The sequence below is a fragment of the Perca flavescens genome, chromosome 10 (genome assembly GCF_004354835.1).
Source record: "Perca flavescens isolate YP-PL-M2 chromosome 10, PFLA_1.0, whole genome shotgun sequence".
Taxonomy (NCBI): Eukaryota; Metazoa; Chordata; class Actinopteri; order Perciformes; family Percidae; genus Perca; species Perca flavescens.
In genome coordinates, this window is record NC_041340.1 from 373,539 (window position 1) to 397,833 (window position 24,295).

At 41.3% G+C, this 24,295-nt stretch overlaps 1 protein-coding gene across 1 annotated transcript; it reads left to right on the forward strand.

Annotated features, from left to right (window-relative positions):
* Positions 1-1,143: 1,143 nt before the first annotated feature.
* Positions 1,144-22,512, forward strand: LOC114563294 (NACHT, LRR and PYD domains-containing protein 3-like). Its single transcript, XM_028590139.1, has 7 exons — positions 1,144-1,243; positions 4,316-5,224; positions 5,412-5,496; positions 6,980-7,160; positions 11,326-11,442; positions 11,748-12,033; positions 20,750-22,512. The coding sequence occupies exons 1-7, from the start codon at positions 1,144-1,146 to the stop codon at positions 22,510-22,512; spliced, it is 3,441 nt and encodes a 1,146-aa protein (XP_028445940.1).
* Positions 22,513-24,295: the final 1,783 nt, after the last annotated feature.

Consider the following 24,295-nt stretch of genomic DNA (forward strand, 5'->3'; position numbering starts at 1 on the left):
ACTTAACATAGCTCAAAACAGCTAAAATCGTGAGACCGTCCTGATCTCGCGAGCTCCAGTTTTCCACTCGCAGATCAGTCTGGCATCTTGAGATAAAGAAAATTTGGAGCCGTTAGCCAAACGACCGGGCCAATCAGCGTTGGTTTTGAGGCAGGTTAGGTGGTGATAGACAGATGATTTATCCAATCAGCTAACCAGTATTTTCAGACAGCGGTCCGAGAACCTGAAATTGTGTCTTTTATTCCTAAATTCTCATTACACAAACGGCAAATATCCTTTACCGACATGTTGCTTGCTTGCTGAGCTAACGAGCTATGCTTTGCCTGCAGCAGCAGGGGCGGGCTTGTGGTTGTATTTTCATATGCTTCGTAGATCTGATTGGTTGATTTGGCCCGTCTATCACCAACATAGGTGATAGACAGGTGGTTTATCCAATCAGCGAACCAGTATTTTCAGCCCTTCCAAAAAGTTCTCCAACGGAAAGTTCCCAGATGGATATGCCGAGCAAATGCGAAGCGATCCATCTGGCGGAGTCAGGTTACAAAACAAACCCTCTTTGGGATCATACTGTATCGCCATACTTTAATGTAGAAAAATACTTAAAAGTGTAAACCGAAGACAAGACTTCAGCCTTTATTGGGCTTAATGGGCATTCTGATATCAAGCACGGTTTTTACCAAATCACAGTTTATGTATCGTCCAGTTTTCAGACTGGTTCAGATTTTCCAATGTGTGTGTATGGGGACAGAATGTTGAGAGTTAGAGGGGAGGACAGAGGGGGGGCTGCTGTATGATTCTCTGAAATCTTTCCAAACAAATTGCTCTCTCCCCTACAGTTTTCACTCTTCATACATCATGGTTGGTCAAAATGTAGGAAATGTCGCAGACGTGTAACTATGGAATCCACCAGACTTAAACTTTTGGCTTCTATCTAACCCTGCCCATAGAAACAATGAAAAGAAATATCTCGAAGTACGCAGACGATCCCCTGTTTGTTATCTGTTCTGTGTCCTATATATTTGACACCACAAACCTAAAAACAGTTACGGTTAGGACAGAACGGACCCAAACGCAGAACTCAACACAAGATATTTTATTGGAAAAGATGGGGAAGTGGGAAGGTGGATGCCAGGGAGCACGAGCATGGGGGTTGGAGCCGGGAACAGAGACACGGGGAGACCGGGGCAGAGAGATCGGCAGGGGAAGCACTGTAGCACGGAGCGGCGAGGGCTGGGGCAGGCTGGTGCAGGGACCGTGAGGGAGGGACTGGATGGAGGAGCCATCTGACTGGAGACAGGGTGACAAGAAAGGCAGCAACTGAAATGAGAAGACAAAACAAGTTACAGAAACACAGGCAGGAATACACACAGGATTGAATTCAGGAGCTTGAGGCATATATATGTCACCAGTGAGACGAGAACGACAAATCAAGCAAAGATGGTGAGTCAAACCGGGGTTGATATACTGGGTTTGATTGGAGTTGATGAGCGGCAGGTGTGTACGGCGGGAGGAGTGGTAGTGAGGAGGCGAGCAGGTGTTCACAATCAGCTGGCTGGCACAGGCAGGAAGGGAGGGGGAAACCGAGAGAGACAGAGAGGCAGAGCCAACGCAAACTGACAGCAAAATACACAGGAGGAAAGAAAAAAAAACACAAACACTCACAGCCAGCCGGACTCCCACCATAACAAAAAACCACATCAATGTGTTCGCCAGACCTTTATCTTTCTTGTGATTATAATATTTTTGCTGTTGAGACCCACGGTTTTGGAATTAAAGAAAGAACTAAAGAGTTAAAATCATAATAAAATGGACATTTTTTACCTGTCAAACATACAGTCTCCTCCTCCCTCCTCCACTCCTTCAGTGTGCAAATCACTTTAGCAACATGTACTGCCACAGGAGAAGAAAAGGAGAGGACAAGAAGAGGAGAGAAAGAAAGGATGAGGAGAGGAGATGAAGAAAGGATAAGAGGTGTTATACGTCAGCTAACATGATGTCATGCTGTACTAACTGACCAACTGACTGACCCCTAACTGACTTCAGGCCTCAATACCAACAGCTGTTTTCACAGAGATGAGGCTCTAGCGCACCTTAGATAGTTCTGCTTCTAGCTCAAAAACCCTAACTCCTATCGCTTAATGTTTATTACTGTGACAGATATAACACCTTGCTGAGCATCCAGTGCAGAATGGTGTGTTCTGTCAGAAATGTGAGGACAGTAGCTGTCCAAAAAGGGCCTGTTTCTGTTCTCCTCCTGGTATTTTTGGTATGATTTAATACAGGAGGCAGAGAGAGAGAGAGAGAGAGAGAGAGAGAGAGAGAGAGAGAGATTCTTAGTTCTTTTAGTTAAATCAATTTGAGTGTACTCTACATTGGTCAAATAATTCAGTACAAATTTTGACAAAACAATCAATTTCACCTTTACATATCAACTCATATAAGGTTTGTCAGTTATTGTGATGTCAATGTTGTTGAAAGAACTGATGTCAATATTGCTGGTTTAATTAGTGTTGTTTTCAATCCTAGGACAATAATGTATTATATATGACCAAACATGCATTCAAAATGACAACATATAAATCCATTTTACATTTTTACTTTTGCAACATTGGGCTTAAAGTCATCTACTAGGAGTAAATGTACAGCTGACAGATCAAGGAGACCACCCACATTCGTGTTAAAGACTTGAACAGAGACAGGGGTTATGATCTCCTCCCGTGTGTACGTCAACCTTCACAAAAACTGAGCAGACTCCATCCACTGAGGAAGACGATGTGATTCAAAGTCCCAGGAAAAACTAGTCAATTGATTGTTTTGTCAAACTACTGTTTACAAGGCCAACAAATACACACTCATAAATTCAATTAGAATAAAATTGTGATTTTTGAGTGGGCGCATCAGCACCAGCAACCAGCAACCAGCCAGTGCAGACATTTTTTGTACAACAGAACATAACGTTACACATATGTCATGTGTGATGGTTAAGGAGGACATACACAGGTTGCACCGTCCCTGCAGGGTGGCCAAAATGGAGTGCCTCCTTATTGAAACCTCACGTTATAGTACCAGGTGCACGTAGGTACAAATGTTTGGAGAGTTTTTTCCTGGACAAATATACTGTCTGAACCTGAGTTCCCCAGCAGACCTCAAATGCACTTTCAAAGTGATGCAGAAGATTCTCATGAATCTGGATGGGCAGAGGTTGTCGTCCAAGGCACAATTCCCCCAAAACAACCTCATGGAGCATTTGAATTTTCTCAAAGCAGAAGTCTACAAGACAGTAAGAAAAGTTGTTGACTTTTATTTTGCTCAAATGGACACAGACTGTAAAAACGTGAAGTTACTCAGCAGACCTCAAATGCACTTTCAAAGTGATGCAGAAAAAACAAAAGCAAAAAACAAGCTCATGGAGCACATTTTCTTAACCCTCTGGCGCATAGCGGTCACTACAGTGGACAGCTGTTTAAAGGTCATTTTCTCCTAAATGCAATAGTTTCTATGGTGGAAATTGCATATCGGGCGTTAGAATGCTCTCTGCTGCCCCCCTCCATTGAGGTTCATTCAGTGGTTAGTTGTTGTAACTACAAGGGAACATCCTCTGAAACCAAGATGGCTGACAGACAGCCACACCTGTTGACCACTGCTGGAATATCCTGCCAATCCTTCTTCACCACGAGAACCCTAGAGGTAAAAAATATATATCAATATGCAGGAATATCTAAGGAACAATATTAGTCTTTTAGTATTAACATTTTATTTCAAATAAGTAGTAAATTGTAAATTGTAATTAACCATGTGTCCTATGAAGTGGACATTGCTAAGTATATTTTCCAACACAAGTCATGTGGTAGATTCATCTTTTATTATGACGGATCTTGGTTGCAATTCAGTGCATTTTGGGTATATTTATGTTTGTTTTAAAAATTTAAAAATTATACATTTTTGTGCAGATTAGTTGTAGTTTGTAATTATAATTGGTAGCATATTTTTAGACCACAAGTGTAGCAACAAATAAGGAAAACTATAGAATAGTTTAGGAAATTCCCTCCGACTCCAGTGACGATGAGTATAGTGACGACAGTGATGATGAGTGGCTGCCAGAGAACAATAGAGACATAGCAGATGAGGATGAGGTGGTGATGGTGCAGTGGATATGACACATGCCTTTGGTGTGATTCCCACTGTGATACATCAACCAATGTGTCCCTGAGCAAGACACTTAACCCCTAGTTGCTCCAGAGTAGTGTTACCTCTGACATATATAGAGCAATTGTAAGTCCCTTTGGATAAAGCGTCATGTAATGTAATGATGAAGGAGATGCAGAGAGACAAGATGATGAGAGACAAGATGATCAGAGACAGGATGATGAGGGACAGGATGATGAGAGACAAGATGATGAGGGAGAGGATGATGAGGGACAGGATGATGAGGGACAGGATGATGAGAGACAAGATGATGAGGGAGAGGATGATGAGGGACAGGATGATGAGGGACAGGATGATGAGGTAAAGGATGATGAGGGACAGGATGATGAGGGAGAGGATGATGAGAGACAAGATGATGAGGGAGAGGATGATGAGGGACAGGATGATGAGGGACAGGATGATGAGGTAAAGGATGATGAGGGACAGGATGATGAGGGAGAGGATGATGAGGGACAGGATGATGAGGGACAGGATGATGAGGTAAAGGATGATGAGGGACAGGATGATGAGGGAGAGGATGATGAGAGACAAGATGATGAGGGAGAGGATGATGAGGGACAGGATGATGAGGGACAGGATGATGAGGGAAAGGATGATGAGGGACAGGATGATGAGGGACAGGATGATGAGGGACAGGATGATGAGGGTCAGGATGATGAAGGAGATGCAGACAGTCAGGACGATGAGGGACAAGATGATGAGAGACAGGATGATGAGAGACAGGATGATGAGAAACAAGATGATGAGGGACAAGATGATGAGAGACAGGATGATGAGAGACAGGATGATGAGAGACAAGATGATGAGAGACAGGATGATGAACGAGATGCAGACAGTCAGGACGATGAGGGACAAGATGATGAGAGACAGGATGATGAGGGACAGGATGATGAGAGACAGGATGATGAGAGACAGGATTATGGGGGACAGGATGATGAGAGACAAGATGATGAGAGACAAGATGACGAGGGACAGGATGATGAGAGACAAGATGATGAGGGACAGGATGATGAGGGAGGTCAGCATAATGAGGGAGATGTGGAAAATGTTTGCATGATACCTGCTTGCACTCAAGCCCGCATATATGTCTGGACAATCCAAGACAATGACTTTGATGGCGACTTGCCCTCCTTTTCTAAGAGACTGGAGAGTGAATGTTGAGGGAAGAGAACCAGTTGATTTCCTTAGGCATCTGTTTCCCATAGATCTCACTGATGAGATCAACACCAACATGTATGCTCTGCAGAAAGGGAAAGATAATCTGGCGCAGAACAGTGACCAAAGTACCCAGTGAGGTCAAGTTCAGCACAGGAAATCACTGGCTCAAGCTCACCCAGGTCAAAAATGCAAACAGTAAACGGAAGACCAAATACATCTGCATGCAGTACCATGTGGCACTGTGCCCTGGATGATTTGCCAATTTTCATAGAGCCTAGGATTGATGAACTGAGCATATACAGGCAGTGGTGGCCTAGAGTTTAAGAAGCGGGCTTGGGACTGGGAGGTCTCCAGTTCAATCCCCAGGATACATCTGGGTGGTAAAGACTCCCTCCCTCATTACCACCACTGAGGTGCCCTTGGGCAAGGCCCTTAAACCCAACCGCCCAACTGCTCAGTGGCCAGCAGATCAGACTGTGGTAGTACTGGGCAGAAAGGTTGTACTTTAATCCATCCATCCATCTTCGTCCGCTTATCCGGTGTCAGGTCGCGGGGGGAGCAGCTCCAGCAGGGAAAGGTTGTACTTTGAAAGAAAAAACACGCCCCCCTTAACTCGAAATCTGTGACAGTTTTATTATTGGTATTTTTAGCCCAATAACCACTGTTTTAATCAACATTATTCACGAGATATTATCATGATTTATATGTATTTCTTTTAATGTTATTATGTTGCTTTTTTGTTTATTTATATTTTTAAAACTATAACGCTAGATCTATCAACATTTATTTAGATGTTATCATGGTATATATAAAAAATGGCTGAACTCTCCCTGTAATAGACACATATATATATATTATATATATATGTATTTGTGTTTACTGTACAACACAGCCTGTGTTGTACTCCTCAGAGAGGTGTTTTTGATTGGCAGTTGTGTGTCACAAACCTCATTGTATCCAAAGTGTGAATGTGTGTTGGTTTGCAGAGAAGTCTTTTAATCCTGAACTACAGACTGTATGAAAACACATGCAGAGGTTTCTGAAGAGACAAGTTCAAACCTGCAGTTTGTCTCTGGCAGTTAATATGGGTGTAGCCTGGGTGTAGCTGAGCTGTGATAGACTGGCCTCAGTGGGGAGAGGGGGGGAGCACCAAAGTATTGCTAGTTTTTTTTGTTTTGTTTTTTCATTAAAATGTCTGAACATGATTTCAACATATTATTAGCAAATATCAATCAGCCTATTTGTGAAGAAAAACAACAATAAAGTAGCCCATAGAATCAGGATCAGAAAAAGCTTTAATGCCAAGTACATTCTTTACACATACAAGAAATTTGTTATGGTGTTGTAGGTGCATGTCACATTCTCTAAATATGAGAAGGGTAAGAAAATCAAGTATTAGAATTTAAACAATAGAAGTATAAATATATATACACAGAATGTATTAAAAATAAAACTAGAAAGAGCAGTACAGCAGAGTGAGTACAGTGGCATGTAGCATGTAGAGCCAGAGGTGGGGTGTGGAGACTGTCAGGGTGGGTTCTGGTTAATAAGGCTAGTGGCGGAGGGAAAAAAAACTGTTCTTGTGGCGTGAGGTTTGGGTCCTGATGGACCTCAGTCTCCTGCCAGTGTTTGTGGCCAGGGTGGGAGGGGTCAGCCACATCTTTCTAGTATTCAGAGTTCTAGTGGCGTACAGGTCCTGGAGCGACAGCAGATTGCAGCCAATCACCATCTCTGGAGACCGAATGATGCGCTGCAGTCTGCCCCAGTCCTTGGCTGTGATAGCAGCGTACCAGATGGTGATGGAGGATGTGAGGATGGACTTGATGATGGCTGTGTAGAACTGCAACATCATTGTCTTTGGCAAATGTGTGTCAGATATCTGTTGGTTAATTTCATGCCACCACTGTCTGTTGATGCAGATTGTACGGTGGCCCAACAACACAAATATAACGGAAATGAGCGACAACAGAAGTGAGCGTCCACATTTGTGTTGTAGTGTTTGTGTCTTTGTGTTGGCTGGGCCACTGTAAGGTTTATTTTCTGTCATGAGTTTATCAACTTTTGTTCCTCCATCATTTAATAATGGACCTGCTGTTTGGACTCTTTGGAGTCCTGTCAGTGTCTCCAGCTGCCATCAGAGTGCTGACTGACAGCTTCTGTAACGCTGCAGCTGCTTCTGATTGGCTGAACTACAGCTCAGACCGGCCCTCTGCTCTGATGTCATACTGATATTTCTAGGTTTGGATGTAAAGGTGTGAGGAGGTGATGAAGACAGACAGCAGCAGCGTCTGTCAGTGTCTACAGACGGAGGAGGAGGACAATGTCTCTCTGACTTCACCTGGACGGGACTTTAACAGGTGAGCAGCCTGACAGGTAACATTACACACCTCTGATCTGACAGGTAACATTACACACCTCTGATGGAAAAACTCTGCTGTCGCTCCTTATATTTGGAGGATTCATAATATACGTCAACACTGTTATTTACTGTTTGTAGATCTGAATATTTACTAATTAATTTACTAATTATTGTGTGCTTTGTTACGTTTTGGCCAATGTGAGCCTTTATATGTTCAGTGAAGTCAGATTTAATAAACAGGAAACAAGTTAGATTTGAATCACTTCAATTTCTGCTCTGACAGCCTGAATACAATTGAATCTGTTTCTGAAGAGACAAGTTCAAACCTGCAGTTTGTCTCTGGCAGTTACTGGAGCAAGGAAATCCTAATATGGGCAAAGAGGGTGCCTTGCTGAGCTGTGATAGGCTGGGACAGTTTGTGTTCTTCAGGTAGGACAGCAGGCTGTTCAATGCACCAACCAAAACATTTAAATAAACCTTTTGCTACGTTTTGTCAAGGCTGAATGTGTCAAATTCAGAATAGTTGACATAACACTGCTTGAGAAAAACTGCATGGGATTATTATAAAGAGGTGGTGTCTGTAAAGCGTGGACTCGTTGGTAATCCATTTACATTCAGTTAGCTGGGGGTCAGAGGTCAAGGGTGTAAAGGAAATGTTGGTACCAAGGATTTGTACAAGAAAAGATCTTTGAATCAAGAAAATGTCTTTGTTGTTTTTTATTCTCATGCACGAGAAGAAATAGTTTACAGTGCCAAGAGTCTGCAAATACTCTACCTGTTGGGCAGTCCCACACATAGTTTATACAAAAGAGACACACACAGAAAAGATGAGCTAACAGTTTCACTACCTTGACCATATAAGGACTTTCTTAATAAGCTAGCAGTTACATTATCAGTTTCTTAGGCTTTCTCAGACCTCCTAAAGCCTTAAGAAAACATCCCTTCCAGGTGTCTAATCTGGTCTTTTAGGAGTTCTTTTAGCCAATTTAAAATTAAAACTACAGTATTTAGAGTAGTTTAAGTGAAAACTAAAAAAACAAGTGAACTGAATAAAATTAATAATGATAATTAATTTTAAATGTTTTATAAACTACATGACTTCTATGTGCAGGAATCTTAATGTGTAAAGTAACTAGTAACTAAAGCTGTCAGATGAATGTAGTGGAGTAAAATGCACAATATTTGTTGGGGTTTTGGAATTTATAGAGTGTGGTCTAGACCTACTCTATCTGTAAAGTGTATCGAGATAACTCTGTTATGATTTGATACTATAAATAAAATTGAATTGAAATTGAATTGAATTGAATATTTCTCTCTGAAATGTAGCAGAGTAGGAGTAGAAAGTGGCATGATAAGAAAAGACCAGAGGTGTATAGTCCAGGTGCCAGAAAGTAGAAATCCTGTCCAGCAGCTGTCCGAACCATCACTAAACCAGCTCCTCTACCAGGTAGATGAGCTCGTTAGTGAAAACACCTGTTCTAGATGTAGAGGCAGATCCAAAAACATGGCAGGATTTTTACTTTTTGGCACCTGGACTATACACCTCTGGAAAAGACTCAAGTAAAGTGTACGGGGGGGAGCAAAATGTCTTAACATGATGTCAATATATTGTTAGCAAATATAAATCAGCCTATTTGTGAAGAAAAACAACTTTAAAGTTAGAATAAGTGGCCCATAGGTAAGGAAGCCATCCACAGATCCAGTTCATAAGGATTCACTGTGTTTCAGGTGTATGTTCAATGTGTATGATTCACGTGTATGTTCAACATTAAAACATGATCATAGTTATTATTTAAATGGCTCAGTATTAAATGCATTATAAATGGTATGTATTTAGGCTTTAGGCCGCCCTTCTCATTCATTTGATATAATATATGTAGTAGGGGGTCCCTGCCCCCGTCTCGCTTTCAGTTAAGGGGTCCGTGGCTTAAAAACGTTGAAGAGCCCTGATTTAATCCGATTTAAACATGAATCCTTGTTTGTCAGCCTTTGAGAAACATGGCAGTGAGAATGAATTTGAACTTTCCTCTCTGTTGAGCTCAGTCTGAAGCTGAGAGGAAACAAGAGTTGAGACTCTGATTAGTAATAGAGAAACAGCTAACAGGACCAACCGGTCTGATGAGGGGAAACCAGCACACCTGGGTCACATGTTAGACGCTGTCTACACAGTCTCAGGTGTCTCAAACGCCTCTTAATGAAACAGATCGGCCTCCATTTTAATCACACACAGCTGTCATACAGCGGCCATGTTGGGACTCAAACTGCAGATGACTTTCTGGAGCCTCACCCGTCAGACACAAATACGTACAAAACATCTGAGAGAAAAAGAAAGACTTTAAGATTATTTTTTGTCTTTTATTGACAGAATACAGTTGAGATCAGGGATGTGGTCAGACAGGAAAAAGGAGGAACTGGAGGATTTGGAGTTAGCCCTATACCTCTATACATAAAATAATAACTAAATCACAACACTATGAACAGCACAGATACACTACAATATACTGTGCTTCTATTATTGATTGAAACATTAGTTTTCAATGAGTTATTAGCCTTCTCCAACTTAAATGTCTGATAAAATACACCTGCGAGGGAGAGAGGGAGAGATAGAGAGGGAGAGACAGAGAGAGACAGAGAGAGGGGGGAGGGAGGGGAGAGGGGGGGAGAGAGAGAGGGATAGAGAGAAAAAATGGAGAGAGATATTGTTTAAATATGTTTAGTATGTTTTCTGCACCATCAGCAGTAAGATATGCTTACCTGGTAATACCTTACTGAGTCCAGCAGAGGTCTCTCTAACATCTGTCTCTAAAACCAAACAGCAACTAGAGCTCTTAATCTGAAAAAAACTAAATATTGTACATGTGTGTTAGTTCTGTTTCCCCTGATTGCCAACACCTAGAAACTAAAAGGAACAGTCATTTAATTTCCGTTTAGCCTTTTCTTTTGTCTCTATAGTCCTATAACAGTTTATACATCCATGTGACATCCCTGCAGCATATCCTGATAGCCCAGGTTCTCCTGAAAGAAATGATGTCTAGAACTAGATGGTGCAACACAGGGTTGAAGTTATACAAACATTATTACACAAGGAGACCAGGGGAAACAAAGACGGGAACAAATGGACCTGAGAGGGTTAAACTAGTCTGGACCCAGCTTCTTATGTGCTTATCCATCCTGTTTAGGATTAACCCATCCCTCAGACCAAATCATCTTGGGCTGAATGGAACCTGGGTCCCTGCAATCTGACATAGGTTATCATGTATCCCGGTTGTTAGGTTGTAAAAAGTTCAAACCATGTTTATGTTTTGAAAATAATGTACTTTTGGTCTTATTTAGCCTGCAGTTAAATCTAATCAAATAACCACACCTAATCAGCATTGGTCTGGCTCACACCTACTCAAGTTTCTAAAGAATTAATTAGGTCATGGCTGTTATTTAGCATGAATGTAAAAGCTCTAGAAGACTTATTGTTTAAACAACTTTGAGAGCCATCCCCTGTTGAGATAGACGTGTGTTTCACCTGTTCCCTAGCCTAGTGTCACCTGCTGCTTGTTTTCTCATTACCCTGTGTATTTAGTCTCTGTTCTGTCTTTGTCTCTTGTCAGATTATTGTTTTGCTGTTCGGTGTTTCTCGTTTGTCCTTGTTTTGCCTGTTTGTGTTTTTGGGATTCTGCTTGTACCTGTTTTGGATTTGCCTTCTGTTCTCGGGACATCTTTTGTTGGTATCAACTTTATTATTTTGTTTATTAAATCCTCTAAGCTCACACTGCCTGTCCGTCTTTGCATTTGGGTCCTACATCCTCTGAAACCCTAACAATCTCCAAGTGGAAATGCCTCTCCATGTTACCAACACTCTTTCTATGAGTTTTGTAGCTTTGACAAAGTGATCTCTAATGTTTTCTCCAGCTAAATGCCTCTTCATATGACCGGCAGATTTCAAAAGAGGCAAATTTAAATAACTCAGATAATGATTCAAAGTAATTGCTGTTGACAAGTGTTCTTTTTGGTGTCTTTTGTGTATTTGCAGGGACAAAGGATGGAGACGCCTCAAGAAGTCATCTTGGGAATTTTAGAACATTTGGGAACCGACGACTTTGAAAACTTTAAGTGGTACCTGCAGCAGAAAGGGACCCTAAAAAACTTCCCTGCAATTAGAAAGAGTAAACTAGAGAATGTTAACAGGGTGAACACAGTGGATACAATGTTCCAGAACTACAGTATAAACACTATTAAAGTGACCAGAATAGTTTTAGTGAAGATCAATCAAAATGATCTAGTGGAGAAGTTATCAAACATCATCTCAGAACCTGCAGGTAAGTCATAATCATTATGAATTAAATAAATGGATCTAAAAAAGATCCAACTTGTATATCACAGTATTCAATAGACTTTAGCTTTGTTACCAAAATCTCCCTGTTATCTACAGATACATGTGTTGCGTTGACAACAACAGAACAAGCTAACAAACATCCACAAGAGAAACTAAATGTAAAGTGTTTGTTTACTCTGCTGGTTAAAATGTGCACACACTGATGTCACTGTAAGATACTGCTTTGGGAATATTAATTCCCTCTGTAATTAAGTCCTATACAGACGTGCTCAAATTTGTTGGTACCCCTCCACAAAAAATGAAGAATGCACAATTTTCTCTGAAATAACTTGAAACTGACAAAAGTAATTGGCATCCATGATTGTTTATTACATATTTAACAGAACTCAGACTATGCTTTTGATTTTTGTATTCAACATAATATTGTAAATAAGAAAACAAATGAAAATGGCATGGACAAAAATGATGGGGCCGCTAACCTAATATTTTGTTGCACAACCTTAAGAGGCAATCACTGCAATCAAACGTTTTCTGTAGCTCTCAATGAGACTTCTGCACCTGTTAACAGGTAGTTTGGCCCACTCTTCCAGAGCAAACTGCTCCAGCTGTCTCAGGTTTGATGGGTGCCTTCTCCAGACTGCAAGTTTCAGCTCTTTCCATAGATGTTTGATAGGATTCAGATCAGGACTCCTAGAAGGCAAGGCAAGGCAAGGCAGCTTTATTTATATAGCACATTTCAGCAACAGGGCAATTCAAAGTGCTTTACATAAAACATTAAAGAGCAGTTAGAAAACAATTAAAAAACAATAATAAACAAATTAAAAACATTAAAAGACAAGAATAAAATTGATAGTGCAGTATAAGAATAAAAGTTACAGTGCAGTATAAGAAATTAAAGTTAATAAAATAGATTATTTAAAGAAAAGCAACATCAAAAAGATAGGTCTTTAGCTTAGATTCGAAAGAACTGAGAGTTGCAGCGGACCTACAGGTTTCTGGGAGTTTGTTCCAGATATGTGGAGCATAAAAACTGAACGCTGCTTCCCCTGTTTAGTTCTGACTCTGGGGACAACAAGTAGACCTGTCCCAGACCACCTGAGAGGTCTGGGTGGGTCATAATGTAGTAACAGATCAGAAATGTATTTTGGCCCTAAACCGTTTAGTGATTTATAAACCAGTAAAAGTATTTTGAAATCAATTCCTTGAGGCACTGGAAGCCAGTGTAGAGACTTCAGTACTGGAGTGATGTGATCCACTTTCTTGGTCTTAGTGAGGACTCGAGCAGCAGCGTTTTGAATCAGCTGCAGCTGTCTGATTGATTTTTTAGGGAGACCTGTAAAGACACCGTTACAGTAGTCAAGTCTACTGAAGATAAAAGCATGGACAAGTTTTTCCAGATCCTGCTGAGACATAAGCCCTTTAACCCTTGATATATTTTTAAGGTGATAATAGGCTGATTTTTTAATTATGTTAATGTGGCTTTTAAAATTTAGGTCTGAGTCCATGACTACACCAAGATTTCTTGCTTTGTCTGTTGTTTTTAACATAGTCATTTGAAGCTGAGCGTTGACTTTCAATCGTTCCTCTTTTGCTCCAAAAACAACCACCTCCGTTTTTTCTTCATTTAATTTAAGAAAGTTCTGGCACATCCAATCATTAATCTGTTCAATGCACATATTTAATTGTTGTATTGGGCTATAGTTCTCTGGCGATAAGGTTATGTAAATTTGTGTGTCATCCCATAACTATGGTAACTTATTTTGTTGTTTTCCATAATCTGAGACAGTGGAAGCATGTAGATGTTGAACAGAAGAGGCCCCAGAACTGAGCCTTGGGGAACTCCGCACGTCATATTTGTATGCTCAGATGTATAATTACCTATAGACACAAAGTAGTCCCTATTCTTTAAATAGGATTCAAACCACTTTAGTACTGAGCCAGAAAGACCAACCCAGTTTTCCAATCGGTCAAGCAATATGTCATGGTCTACCGTATCAAATGCAGCACTGAGATCAAGTAATACTAAGACTGAAATTTTGCCACTATCTGTGTTTAAGTGGATGTCATTAAAGACTTTAACAAGAGCTGTCTCAGTGCTGTGGTGTGGTCGAAAACCTGACTGGAAGGCATCAAAACTGTTGTTTAGCGATAAGAAAAGGTTGAGTTGTTGAAAACCACTTTTCTATGATTTTACTTAAAAATGGAAGGTTTGATATTGGCCTATAGTTGCTCATTAGTGTCATGTCTAGATTGTCTTTTTTTTTTAGGAGTGGCTTGATGACTGCCGTTTTCAAGGCCTGTGGGAAGATACCTGAGAGCAGAGATGTGTTTACAATCTGTAGAAGATCAGAAGCCAAACAATTGAAACATTTTTTGAAAACACCCGTTGGTAGAATATCAAGGCAACAGGAGGAGGTTTTCAGATTTTGTATTATGTCCTCCAGGTTTTTAAGGTTGATCGTATGAAATTGTGTCATGTTGGAATTTGTTTTGCGTGCACACTGTGACAACACATATCCTGTACTTGATATGGAAGCACTGACTGTTTGTCTAATTTTCTGAATTTTGTCTGTGAAGAAGGAGGCAAAGTCATTGCAAGCCTTGGTAGACAACAGTTCAGATGCTATTGGTACTGGAGGGTTTGTTAATCTATCAACAGTAGCAAACAAAGCACGTGAATTATTATTGTTTCTGGCAATAATGTCAGAGAAAAAGGACCGCCTTGCATTTCTTAGTTCCAGATTATAAATGCGAAGTCTCTCTTTATAAGTGTTATAATGGACCTGGAGATTAGATTTTCGCCAACTGCGTTCAGCTTTTCGACACTCTCTTTTTTCTGTTCTCACAACTATAAAATTTCTCCATGGAGATCTTTCCTTACCAGAGACAGCTTTGACCTTAATGGGAGCAATAGCATCAATAGCATTCGTAATTTTACAGTTGAAATTATCTACAAGCTCAGTGACTGGGGCCCCAGTGAGGGTGGGTGTAGAGGAGAAAAGCTGAATGAATGATTCACTGGTGTTTTCAGTGATATACCGTTTTCTGATTAACTTTGTTTGAGCACTTTTGGGCAGAGAGATAGTGCCGTTAAAGAAAACACAGGAATGATCAGAGAGAGCAACATCAGTCACCACAACCTTGGAAATGTTCAGACCCTTGGAGATAATCAAGTCCAGAGTGTGCCCCTTATTGTGCGTGGGCTGTGTCACATGCTGAGTCAGTCCATAGCTCTCAAAAACACAACACAGTTCTTTGGTCCCTCGGTCCTGGGGGTTGTCAACATGAATGTTCAAATCACCAGCAATAATTACACGGTCAAAGTTAATACAGATTATAGACAACAGTTCAGTAAAGTCGTCAAAGAAGGTTGCACAGTATTTAGGTGGCCTGTAGATATTTAGAAGTAGAGCTTGAGGGGAGGATCTTAGCTGAAGAGCCACATATTCAAAAGAAGCAAAATTTCCGTAAGATATTTGCGTACATTGGAATGAGACATTAAACAAAATGGCGACTCCACCTCCTTTCTTATTCACTCTATTCTCACTCATAAAACTGAAGTTAGGGGGGGCTGACTCAATGAGAACAGCAGCACTGTTATTATGGTCCAACCAGGTTTCAGTTAAAAACATAAAATCAAGATTGTGGTTGATAATAAAATCATTGATTAAAAATGATTTTCCGCCAAAGACCTAACGTTTAGTAGTGCTAGTGTTAGTGCATTTTCATTTTTTGGGACAGACTGTGGCTGACGAGGAATGGATGCAAAATTTGCAAAGTTTGCAGTTCCGTGCTTATTCACCATTCTTTTTCTATTACCTATCACAACATAAATTGTGGAAGAATCTAATACGTAGGGCCCAGGCTTGTCTTGGAAAAAGTCATGAGTGCTACTAGGCATGCAGCCTGGACCCGGCCCATATCAGTTAATGCTTGCTGCATTTTGCACACAAGCATCCTTATCAGTTTGGGGAGAAGGAATTAACTGCCGTCCTTGAGGGGGCAGAGGTGCCTGGCGTTTTACGATGGGAGAAGGAAGGTGGGCATACTTGGTTCCAGCATTTACCAGCTGCTTCATCTGGTCAGTGAACTCTAACATGGGGATGGGGGAAAGAGGGGAGAGAGACGTATCCTTAAAGAGGTCCTCAAAGCTTTCGTGGTTGTCAAAGGGGTTTGAGGAGTGTTGGACGGGTGAGAAGGGGGGTTGAGATTTCTCATCTCCGCTCTCTGGTCTCCCATGGTCAAATCTTTGCTCAGGTGGGGGCTGTGGTGGCTCACTGCCGCACTTTGTTGTGTCTTGCTCTTGTTTTGGTTCATCTTGTCTCGTGTCCTTGGCCAAGGGAGCAGATGTGTGGTGCAGAAAGTAAAGTAGGCTAGAGGTGAACAGCTTTACTCCTGGCTTGTTAAGGAATAGTCCATCTGCTTTAAAAAGATGTCTGCAGCCACAGAAAATGTTAAAATTGTCAATGAACTGCAGAGAATGGTTGTTGGTACATGCAGTTGAAAGCCATCTGTTCAGTGCCAACAGTCTGCCGAAACTCTCAGCTCCTCCTCTGACTGGCGGTATAGGGCCACTGACAAACACCTTTGCGTTTAGGGAGCTGACTGTGTTCAGCAGATTCATAAAGTCACGATTCAGCACTTCAGACTTTTGCTTTACAACATCATTTGACCCGATATGCAGTATAATGTTCTTCACAGTTGGGTGTGCTGCTACGATATCTGGGATTCTTTGGGCCAAGTCAGACACCATGTCTTTGGGAAAACAGAGTATTTTGGTGTTTTTACTGCTTTTTATATCTTTCACAGCAGAGTCACCCACAATCAGAGTTTGGGGCCCAGTCATTAGCTTTCCCTGTAGCTTTTTACTTTTAGAATTGCTCTCAGTCCTTACCCTGCTGTGTGACGATGAGACGTAATCCAGGTCATGTCCAGTGTCCTGCAACAGAGGAGCAAATCTGTTCTTCACCTGCACACTCAGTTGTTGGGGAGGCATTTTGTTGCTGATTTTCCCTTTTGCAGCTGTCCACGACTGTGTCCTACTAAGTACAGGGGTTGAAGAGGCGCTCTGCCTGGGTGGAAATGCAGGCCAGCCGGTCGTATCACAAATCTCAGGGCGCTGTGTCCTGCCCGTTAGTCGTCCTCCCATTTCCCAGGAAAATGATTTACTCTTAGGCTTTGCACCAAAAGAGTTCCAGGGAGGACTACCACTTGTTGATTTATTATCCGTTCCATAGCCCTCCTGTTTCTTTGTGGTCTTGCTGGTGCTAGTTAGCCGTGTGTTAGCATGCTTTTGTCCATATTTTTGGGTCACTGGTAAAGTGGTGTTATTTCCACATGATCCGTTCACTTCCATATTTACTTCTAACCGGTAAATTTTGGTTTCCAGAACTGCAATCTTCTGAAGGAGTTTGTAGTAGTCCTCTATGGAGAAGGGTGGCATCTTGCTGCTAATTAGCTTTAGCTACAGTCACTTTAGGACAGGCTTGAGCTATTGGTAGGCCACGCTCACGCAGAAAAATGTTCAAATATGACAATAGCCTACTATGTCTACAAAAAATGTATAGTCCAGTGATTTATAAGTATCCAAGAGCCGCTGCTCATAGTTTCTCTCAGAGGAAAAGCAAGATTATCAGCAGAAATATGCAAGCAGAAGCAGGAGCAAGCAATAGAGCGTCTGCACTGTAAGAAGCAGGAAGCAGGAAAAAGAAGGCCACTTCAGAATAGTCCAATGTTTTGTTCTTATCCATTCTTGGGTGCTTTTATCTGTGTGATTTGGGTCATTATCCTGTTGGAGGACCCATGACCTGCGACTGAGACCGAGCTTTCTGACACTGGGAAGTACGTATCGTTCCAGAATGCCTTGATAGTCTTGAGATTTCATTGTGCCCTGCACAGATTCAAGACACCCTGTGCCAGGCGCAGCAAAGCAGCCCCAAATCATAACCAAGCCTCCTCCATGTTTCACTGTAGGTATGGTGTTCTCTTCTTTGAAAGCTTCATTTTTTTGTCTGTGAACATAGAGCTGATATGACTTGCCAACAAGCTCCAGTTTTGACTCATCTGTCCAAAGGACATTCTCCCAGAAGGATTGTGGCTTGTCAATATGCATTTTAGCAAATTCCAGTCTGGCTTTTTTATGTTTTTCTTTCAAAAGTGGAGTCCTGGTGCGATCTTGGTTCTTTTTCTACCATTCGCACATCCTACTGTTCAATCTGGGGTTGATTTTCCTCTTGCAGCCGCGCCCAGGGAGGTTGGCTACAATCAATCAATCAACTTTATTCAAGACACAGGGGTCCATAGAAACAACATAATACAAAATATATATATATATATATATATATATATATATATATATATATATATATATATATATATATATATAAAAAAAAACAATACAAAACATTTAAGAATGGTGCCGATGAGGCATCATTTTTTTAAAACCTATACAGGCTTTGAGTCCATTGTTTCCAAAAGCAAGATGTATACCTTGTGTCACTCTTAGAAACATCAACTATGGACACAATGATCATATTCGTCAGTCTGCACATGAATCTATACATAAAAGTTCTTAAAACAGCATTAAAAGTGGGCACATTGTTAGACACAAACATTTCACTGGCACTACTCCCCCTAGGAATTTTAAGCACAATTCTCAGTGCATCATTGTAAGCCACTTGAAGTTTTTTCATTTTTGACTCTCTAAAATTACACCACAGGTGGGCAGTATACAGTGGAGTGCATAGGTTTTGAAGAGTGAGATTTTAACATCAGGGGTGCACATGCGGAATTTGCGTGCCAGCATATTTGCCTGCCCATACAGTTTTCCACACTGACGCTGCACATCATCACAAAGGTCATCTCTTATCACATGTCCCAAATATTTAACTTTCTTTACAACCTCTAGTGGTTCACCTGCCAATGAGAAAGAAGGATAGACACACTTCATATCCTCCTTGGTTCAGTACCATACTCTTTAAAGAGTTAAATTTAATATCAAACAATAGTCCATATTGAGAACATATTCTAAGAAGTTGCTGCAGGCCAGCAGTAGAGGGAGACAGTACCACCAAATCATTAGCATAAAGCATATGATTAATGAGACTATCCCCCACCAAGCAACCAGTCCTACAGCCCTTTAACTCCATAGATAAATCATCCATGTAAAAATTGAATAGCAGCGGAGACAGAATTCCGCCCTGCTGCACTCCATTGGAGACATAGAAAGGGGTTGACAAACTCGTCCCCCACCTGACTTGCATAGTTTGGTGAGAGTACCAGAACTGCAGTATCCTGATTAAATAAGAGGGGACACCACGCTCATGTAGTTTACCAAACCGTTTTTCATGATTAATACGATCAAAAGCCTTTGACGCATCCAGGAAACACATAAAGACTGTGCTATTGCGTGATCTGTACCTATAGACAATTTCTTTAAGTGCATAAATACACAGATCAGTTCCATGCTTGTTCTTAAAACCAAACTGATTATCTGTTGACACTATGTAGGCTATTCTGTAAGCCTATCCATAAGGATCCCCTCTAGCACCTTGGATAGTATACTTGCAAGTGCAATAGGTCTATAGTTATCTATACTAGTTAATTTACCAGTCTTATTTTTAACTACAGGTACTAGCAAGACAGATAACATGGATCCAGGAAGTATGCCATGCTTCATTAACCCAGAAAAGCATAGAGCAAGTAAAACTGAGATACTTTGACCAGTGTATTTCAGATGTTCTGCTGTTATTCTATCCCGCCCACAGGCTTTGTTCATTTTAAGTTTGTCAATAGCATAACTTACTTCCTCCGGCCTGATGACTACACCATCACTGTGAGGTATCTCTCCTATGTTAAACACATCAGTATTCACACAGTTAAAAATGTTCTCATAGTGTCTCCTCCATAGCTCTACAATGTTTTCTGGTTCAGTAATGCCATCAATACAAGCTACAGTTCCATGGACCTTAAACTTCTTAATAATATTTGCAACTGTTGTCACAGGAAAATCAAGCTGCTTGGAGATGGTCTTGTAGCCTATACCTTTACCATGGTTGTCTATTATTTTCTTTCTGATCTCCTCAGACAACTCTCTCCTTTGCTTTCTCTGGTCCATGTTCAGTGTGGTGCACACAATGATACCAAACAGCACAGTGACTACTTTTCTCCATTTAAATAGGTTGAATGACTGATTACAAGATTGGAGACATGTGTGATATTAATTAAAAAAAACTAATTAGTTTGAAATATCACTATGATCCAGTTATTTATTATCTTTTCTAAGGGGTACCAACAAATGTGTCCAGGCCATTTTAGAATATCTTTGTAGAATAAGCAATAATTCATCTCTTTTCACAGCTTCTTTGCTTTATTATATGACATACCAAAGGCATGCAAGTATACATGATAAAATAGCTTTCAATTTCATCACTGTTCAGGAGGAATGAAGCATTATTTCAATGAGCTGTAAGGGTACCAACAAATTTGAGCAGGTCTGTACCTTCTGGTTTATTAGGACAATGAAGAGTTCATAGATGTATGACTGAGACACACACCATATCAGGTTTTTTTGAGGAATACTATGTCATTTTACAATAGTTAACTTCAAATGGGCTGAATAGATTTCATAAAAACAGAAATGTGCACACTCACGTTCACCAAAACAAACCGTCATTGATGTCATTGTTTAATTCATTCAGAGATTCTTGCTGCGTGCCAGCAAAAAGTCAAATCCAACTTACATAAGACGTTCCAGTGTGTGTTTGAGGGAATTGCTAAACCAGGAAACCCAACCATTCTGAATAAGATGTTCGCAGAGATCTACATCACAGAGGAAGGGACTGCAGGGGTCAATGCTGAACACGACGTCAGACAGATTGAAATAGCATCCTGGAAACCAGACAGACCAGAAACAACAATCACATATGAAGACATATTTAAAGCCCGACCTGGAAGAGAACCAATAAGAACAGTGATGACAAAGGGAGTGGCTGGCATCGGGAAAACAGTCTTAACACAAAAGTTCACTCTGGACTGGGCTGAAGGCAAAGCCAACCAGGACATGCAGTTCACATTTCCATTCACCTTCAGAGAGCTGAATGTGCTGAAAGAGAAAAAGTACAGCTTGATGGAACTTGTTCATCACTTCTTTAGTGAAACCAAAGAAGCAGGAATCTGCAGGTTTGAAGAGTTCCCGGTTGTGTTCATCTTTGACGGTCTGGATGAGTGTCGACTTCCTCTGGACTTCCACAACACTGAGATCCTGACTGATGTTACAGAATCCACCTCAGTTGATGTGCTGCTGACAAACCTCATCAGGGGGAAACTGCTTCCCTCTGCTCACCTCTGGATAACCACACGACCTGCAGGAGCCAATCAGATCCCTCCTGACTGTGTTGACATGGTGACAGAGGTCAGAGGGTTCACTAACCTACAGAAGGAGGAGTATTTCAGGAAGAGATTCAGAGATGAGGATCAGGCCGACAGAATCATCTCCCACATCAAGACATCACGAAGCCTCAACATCATGTGCCACATCCCAGTCTTCTGCTGGATCACTGCTACAGTTCTGGAGGACTTGTTGAAGACCAGAGAGGGAGGAGAGCTGCCTAAGACCCTGACTGAGATGTATATCCACTTCCTGGTGGTTCAGTCTAAACAGAAGGACGTCAAGTATGATGGAGGAGCTGAGACAGATCCACTATGGAGTCTAGAAACCAGGAAGATGATTGAGTCCCTGGGAAAACTGGCTTTTGAGCAGCTACAGAAAGGCAACCTGATCTTCTATGAATCAGACCTGACAGAATGTGGCATCAATATCACAGCAGCCTCAGTGTACTCAGGAGTGTTCACACAGATCTTTAAAGAGGAGAGAGTACTTTACCAGGACAAGGTGTTCACCTTCATCCATCTGAGTGTTCAGGAGTTTCTGGCTGCTCTTCATGTCCATCTTACATTCACCAACTCTGGAGTCAACCTGCTGTCAGAAGAACAAACAACATCAATACAGTTCTACCAGAGTGCTGTGGACAAGGCCTTACAGAGTATGAATGGACACCTTGACTTGTTTCTCCGCTTCCTCATGGGTCTTTCTCTCGAGACTAATCAGACTCTCCTACGAGGCCTGCTGACAAAGACAGGAATTAGCTCACAGACCAATCAGGAAACAGTGGAGTACATCAAGAAGAAGATCAACGGGCATCTGGCTGCAGAGAGAAGCATCAATCTGTTCCACTGTCTGAATGAACTAAATGATCATTCTCTAGTGGAGCAGATCCAACGGTCCCTGAGTTCAGAAAGTCTCTCCGTAGGTAAACTGTCTCCTGCTCAGTGGTCAGCTCTGGTCTTCATCTTACTGTCATCAGAAGTTCTGGACGTGTTCGACCTGAAGAAATACAAAGCTTCAGAGGAGGCTCTTCTGAGGCTGCTGCCAGTGGTCAAAGCCTCCAAAAAAGCTGTGTAAGTACAGCAATAGTCATATATCATAAGTTAAAGACTCTGCTGTCTTTTGATTTTGACTTTTTGATTGTTTTTTCTTTATTACGTCTCTTCAGGCTGAGTGGTTGTAACCTGTCAGAGAGCAGCTGTGAAGTTCTGTCCTCAGTTCTCAGCTCCCAGTCCTCTAGTCTGAGAGAGCTGGACTTGAGTAACAACAACCTGAAGGATTCAGGAGGGAAGCTGCTGTCAGTTGGACTTCGGAGTCCACACTGTAAACTGGAGACTCTCAGGTCAGATCCGGTTACACATTATGTTAAAATTATTTCACATATTTCTCTGGGCTGTTTGCATTTCTTTAAACCAATCACAATGGTCCTGGGTGACGCTAATCTCTGGACGCAGCGACCATGGCTGTGCTAATTAGTCTCAGAAAGGAACTTTTTTTGATGGAACATTTGCTCCCCTCAAAAGAAAACGCCACATAAAATATTAAATGAAGTTAACTGTTGACACAAAGCCTGGAAAATAGTGATGGTTACAGTCATATATCATAACTTAAAGACTCTGCCGTCTTTTCAACTTCTTGATTGTTTTTTCTTTATTACCGTCTGTTCAGGCTGAGTGGTTGTAACCTGTCAGAGAGCAGCTGTGAAGTTCTGTCTTCAGTTCTCAGCGCCTGGTCCTCTAGTCTGAGAGAGCTGGACCTGAGTAGCAACAACCTGAAAGATTATGGAGGGAAGCTGCTGTCAGTTGGACTTCAGAGTCCACACTGTAAACTGGAGACTCTCAGGTCAGATCTGGTTACACATTATGTTAAAATTATTTCACATATTTCTCTGGGTTGTTTGCATTTCTTTAAACCAATCACAATGGTCCTGGGTGACGCTAATCTCTGGACGCAGCGACCATGGCTCTGCTAATTAGTCTCAGAAAGGAACTTTTTTTGATGGAACATTTGCACCCCTCAAAAGAAAACACCACATAAAATATTAAATGAAGTTAACTGTTTACACAAAGCCTGGAAAATATGGATGGTTAAAGTCATATATCATAACTTAAAGACTCTGCCATCTTTTCAACTTCTTGATTGTTTTTTCTTTATTACCGTCTCTTCTGTCTAAGTGTAGCCTCACAGAGAGAAGCTGTGAAGCTCTGTCCTCAGTTCCCAGCTCCCAGTCTGAGAGAGCTGGTCCTGAGGAACAACAACCTGAAGGATTCAGGAGGGAAGATGTTTTATGTTGTTTTCTTCTCACTCTGTTGTTGCTAAATCAGAGAGCTACCAGTAATGTTGTCAGATTATTGATGGACATTAGTGGGTGTTTGATTGTGAGTAGAAAGAGTCAGTGATAATGTTAATCTAACCCCACAGTATCCTCACGCAATGTCACGTCTTGTTATGTGTGTTTGCAGTCTGTCAGGCTGTCTGATCTCAGAGGAAGGCTGTCATTCTCTGGTCTCAGCTCTAACCTCAAACCCCTCCCATCTGAGAGTGCTGGACCTGAGCTACAATCATCCCGGAGACTCAGGAGTGAAGCTGCTGTTGACTGGTTTTAAGGATCCACTATGGAGACTAGACACTCTCAGGTATAAAGACTGGATGAACATAAAAAGGAGATATTTCTGTAGGTCTACAAAGAGAACATCTCTGGGAACCAAAATGATAATTTCCTGTTGCTAAAGATTGTTGCAGTTTGGACAGACATCTGCCATTTAAATAAACTATGTTTCATTTTGAGAAATATTTATATTATTTCATCACCAGTGTTGGGAGTAACGCATTACAAAAGTAACGGAACTTTTGTAATTTA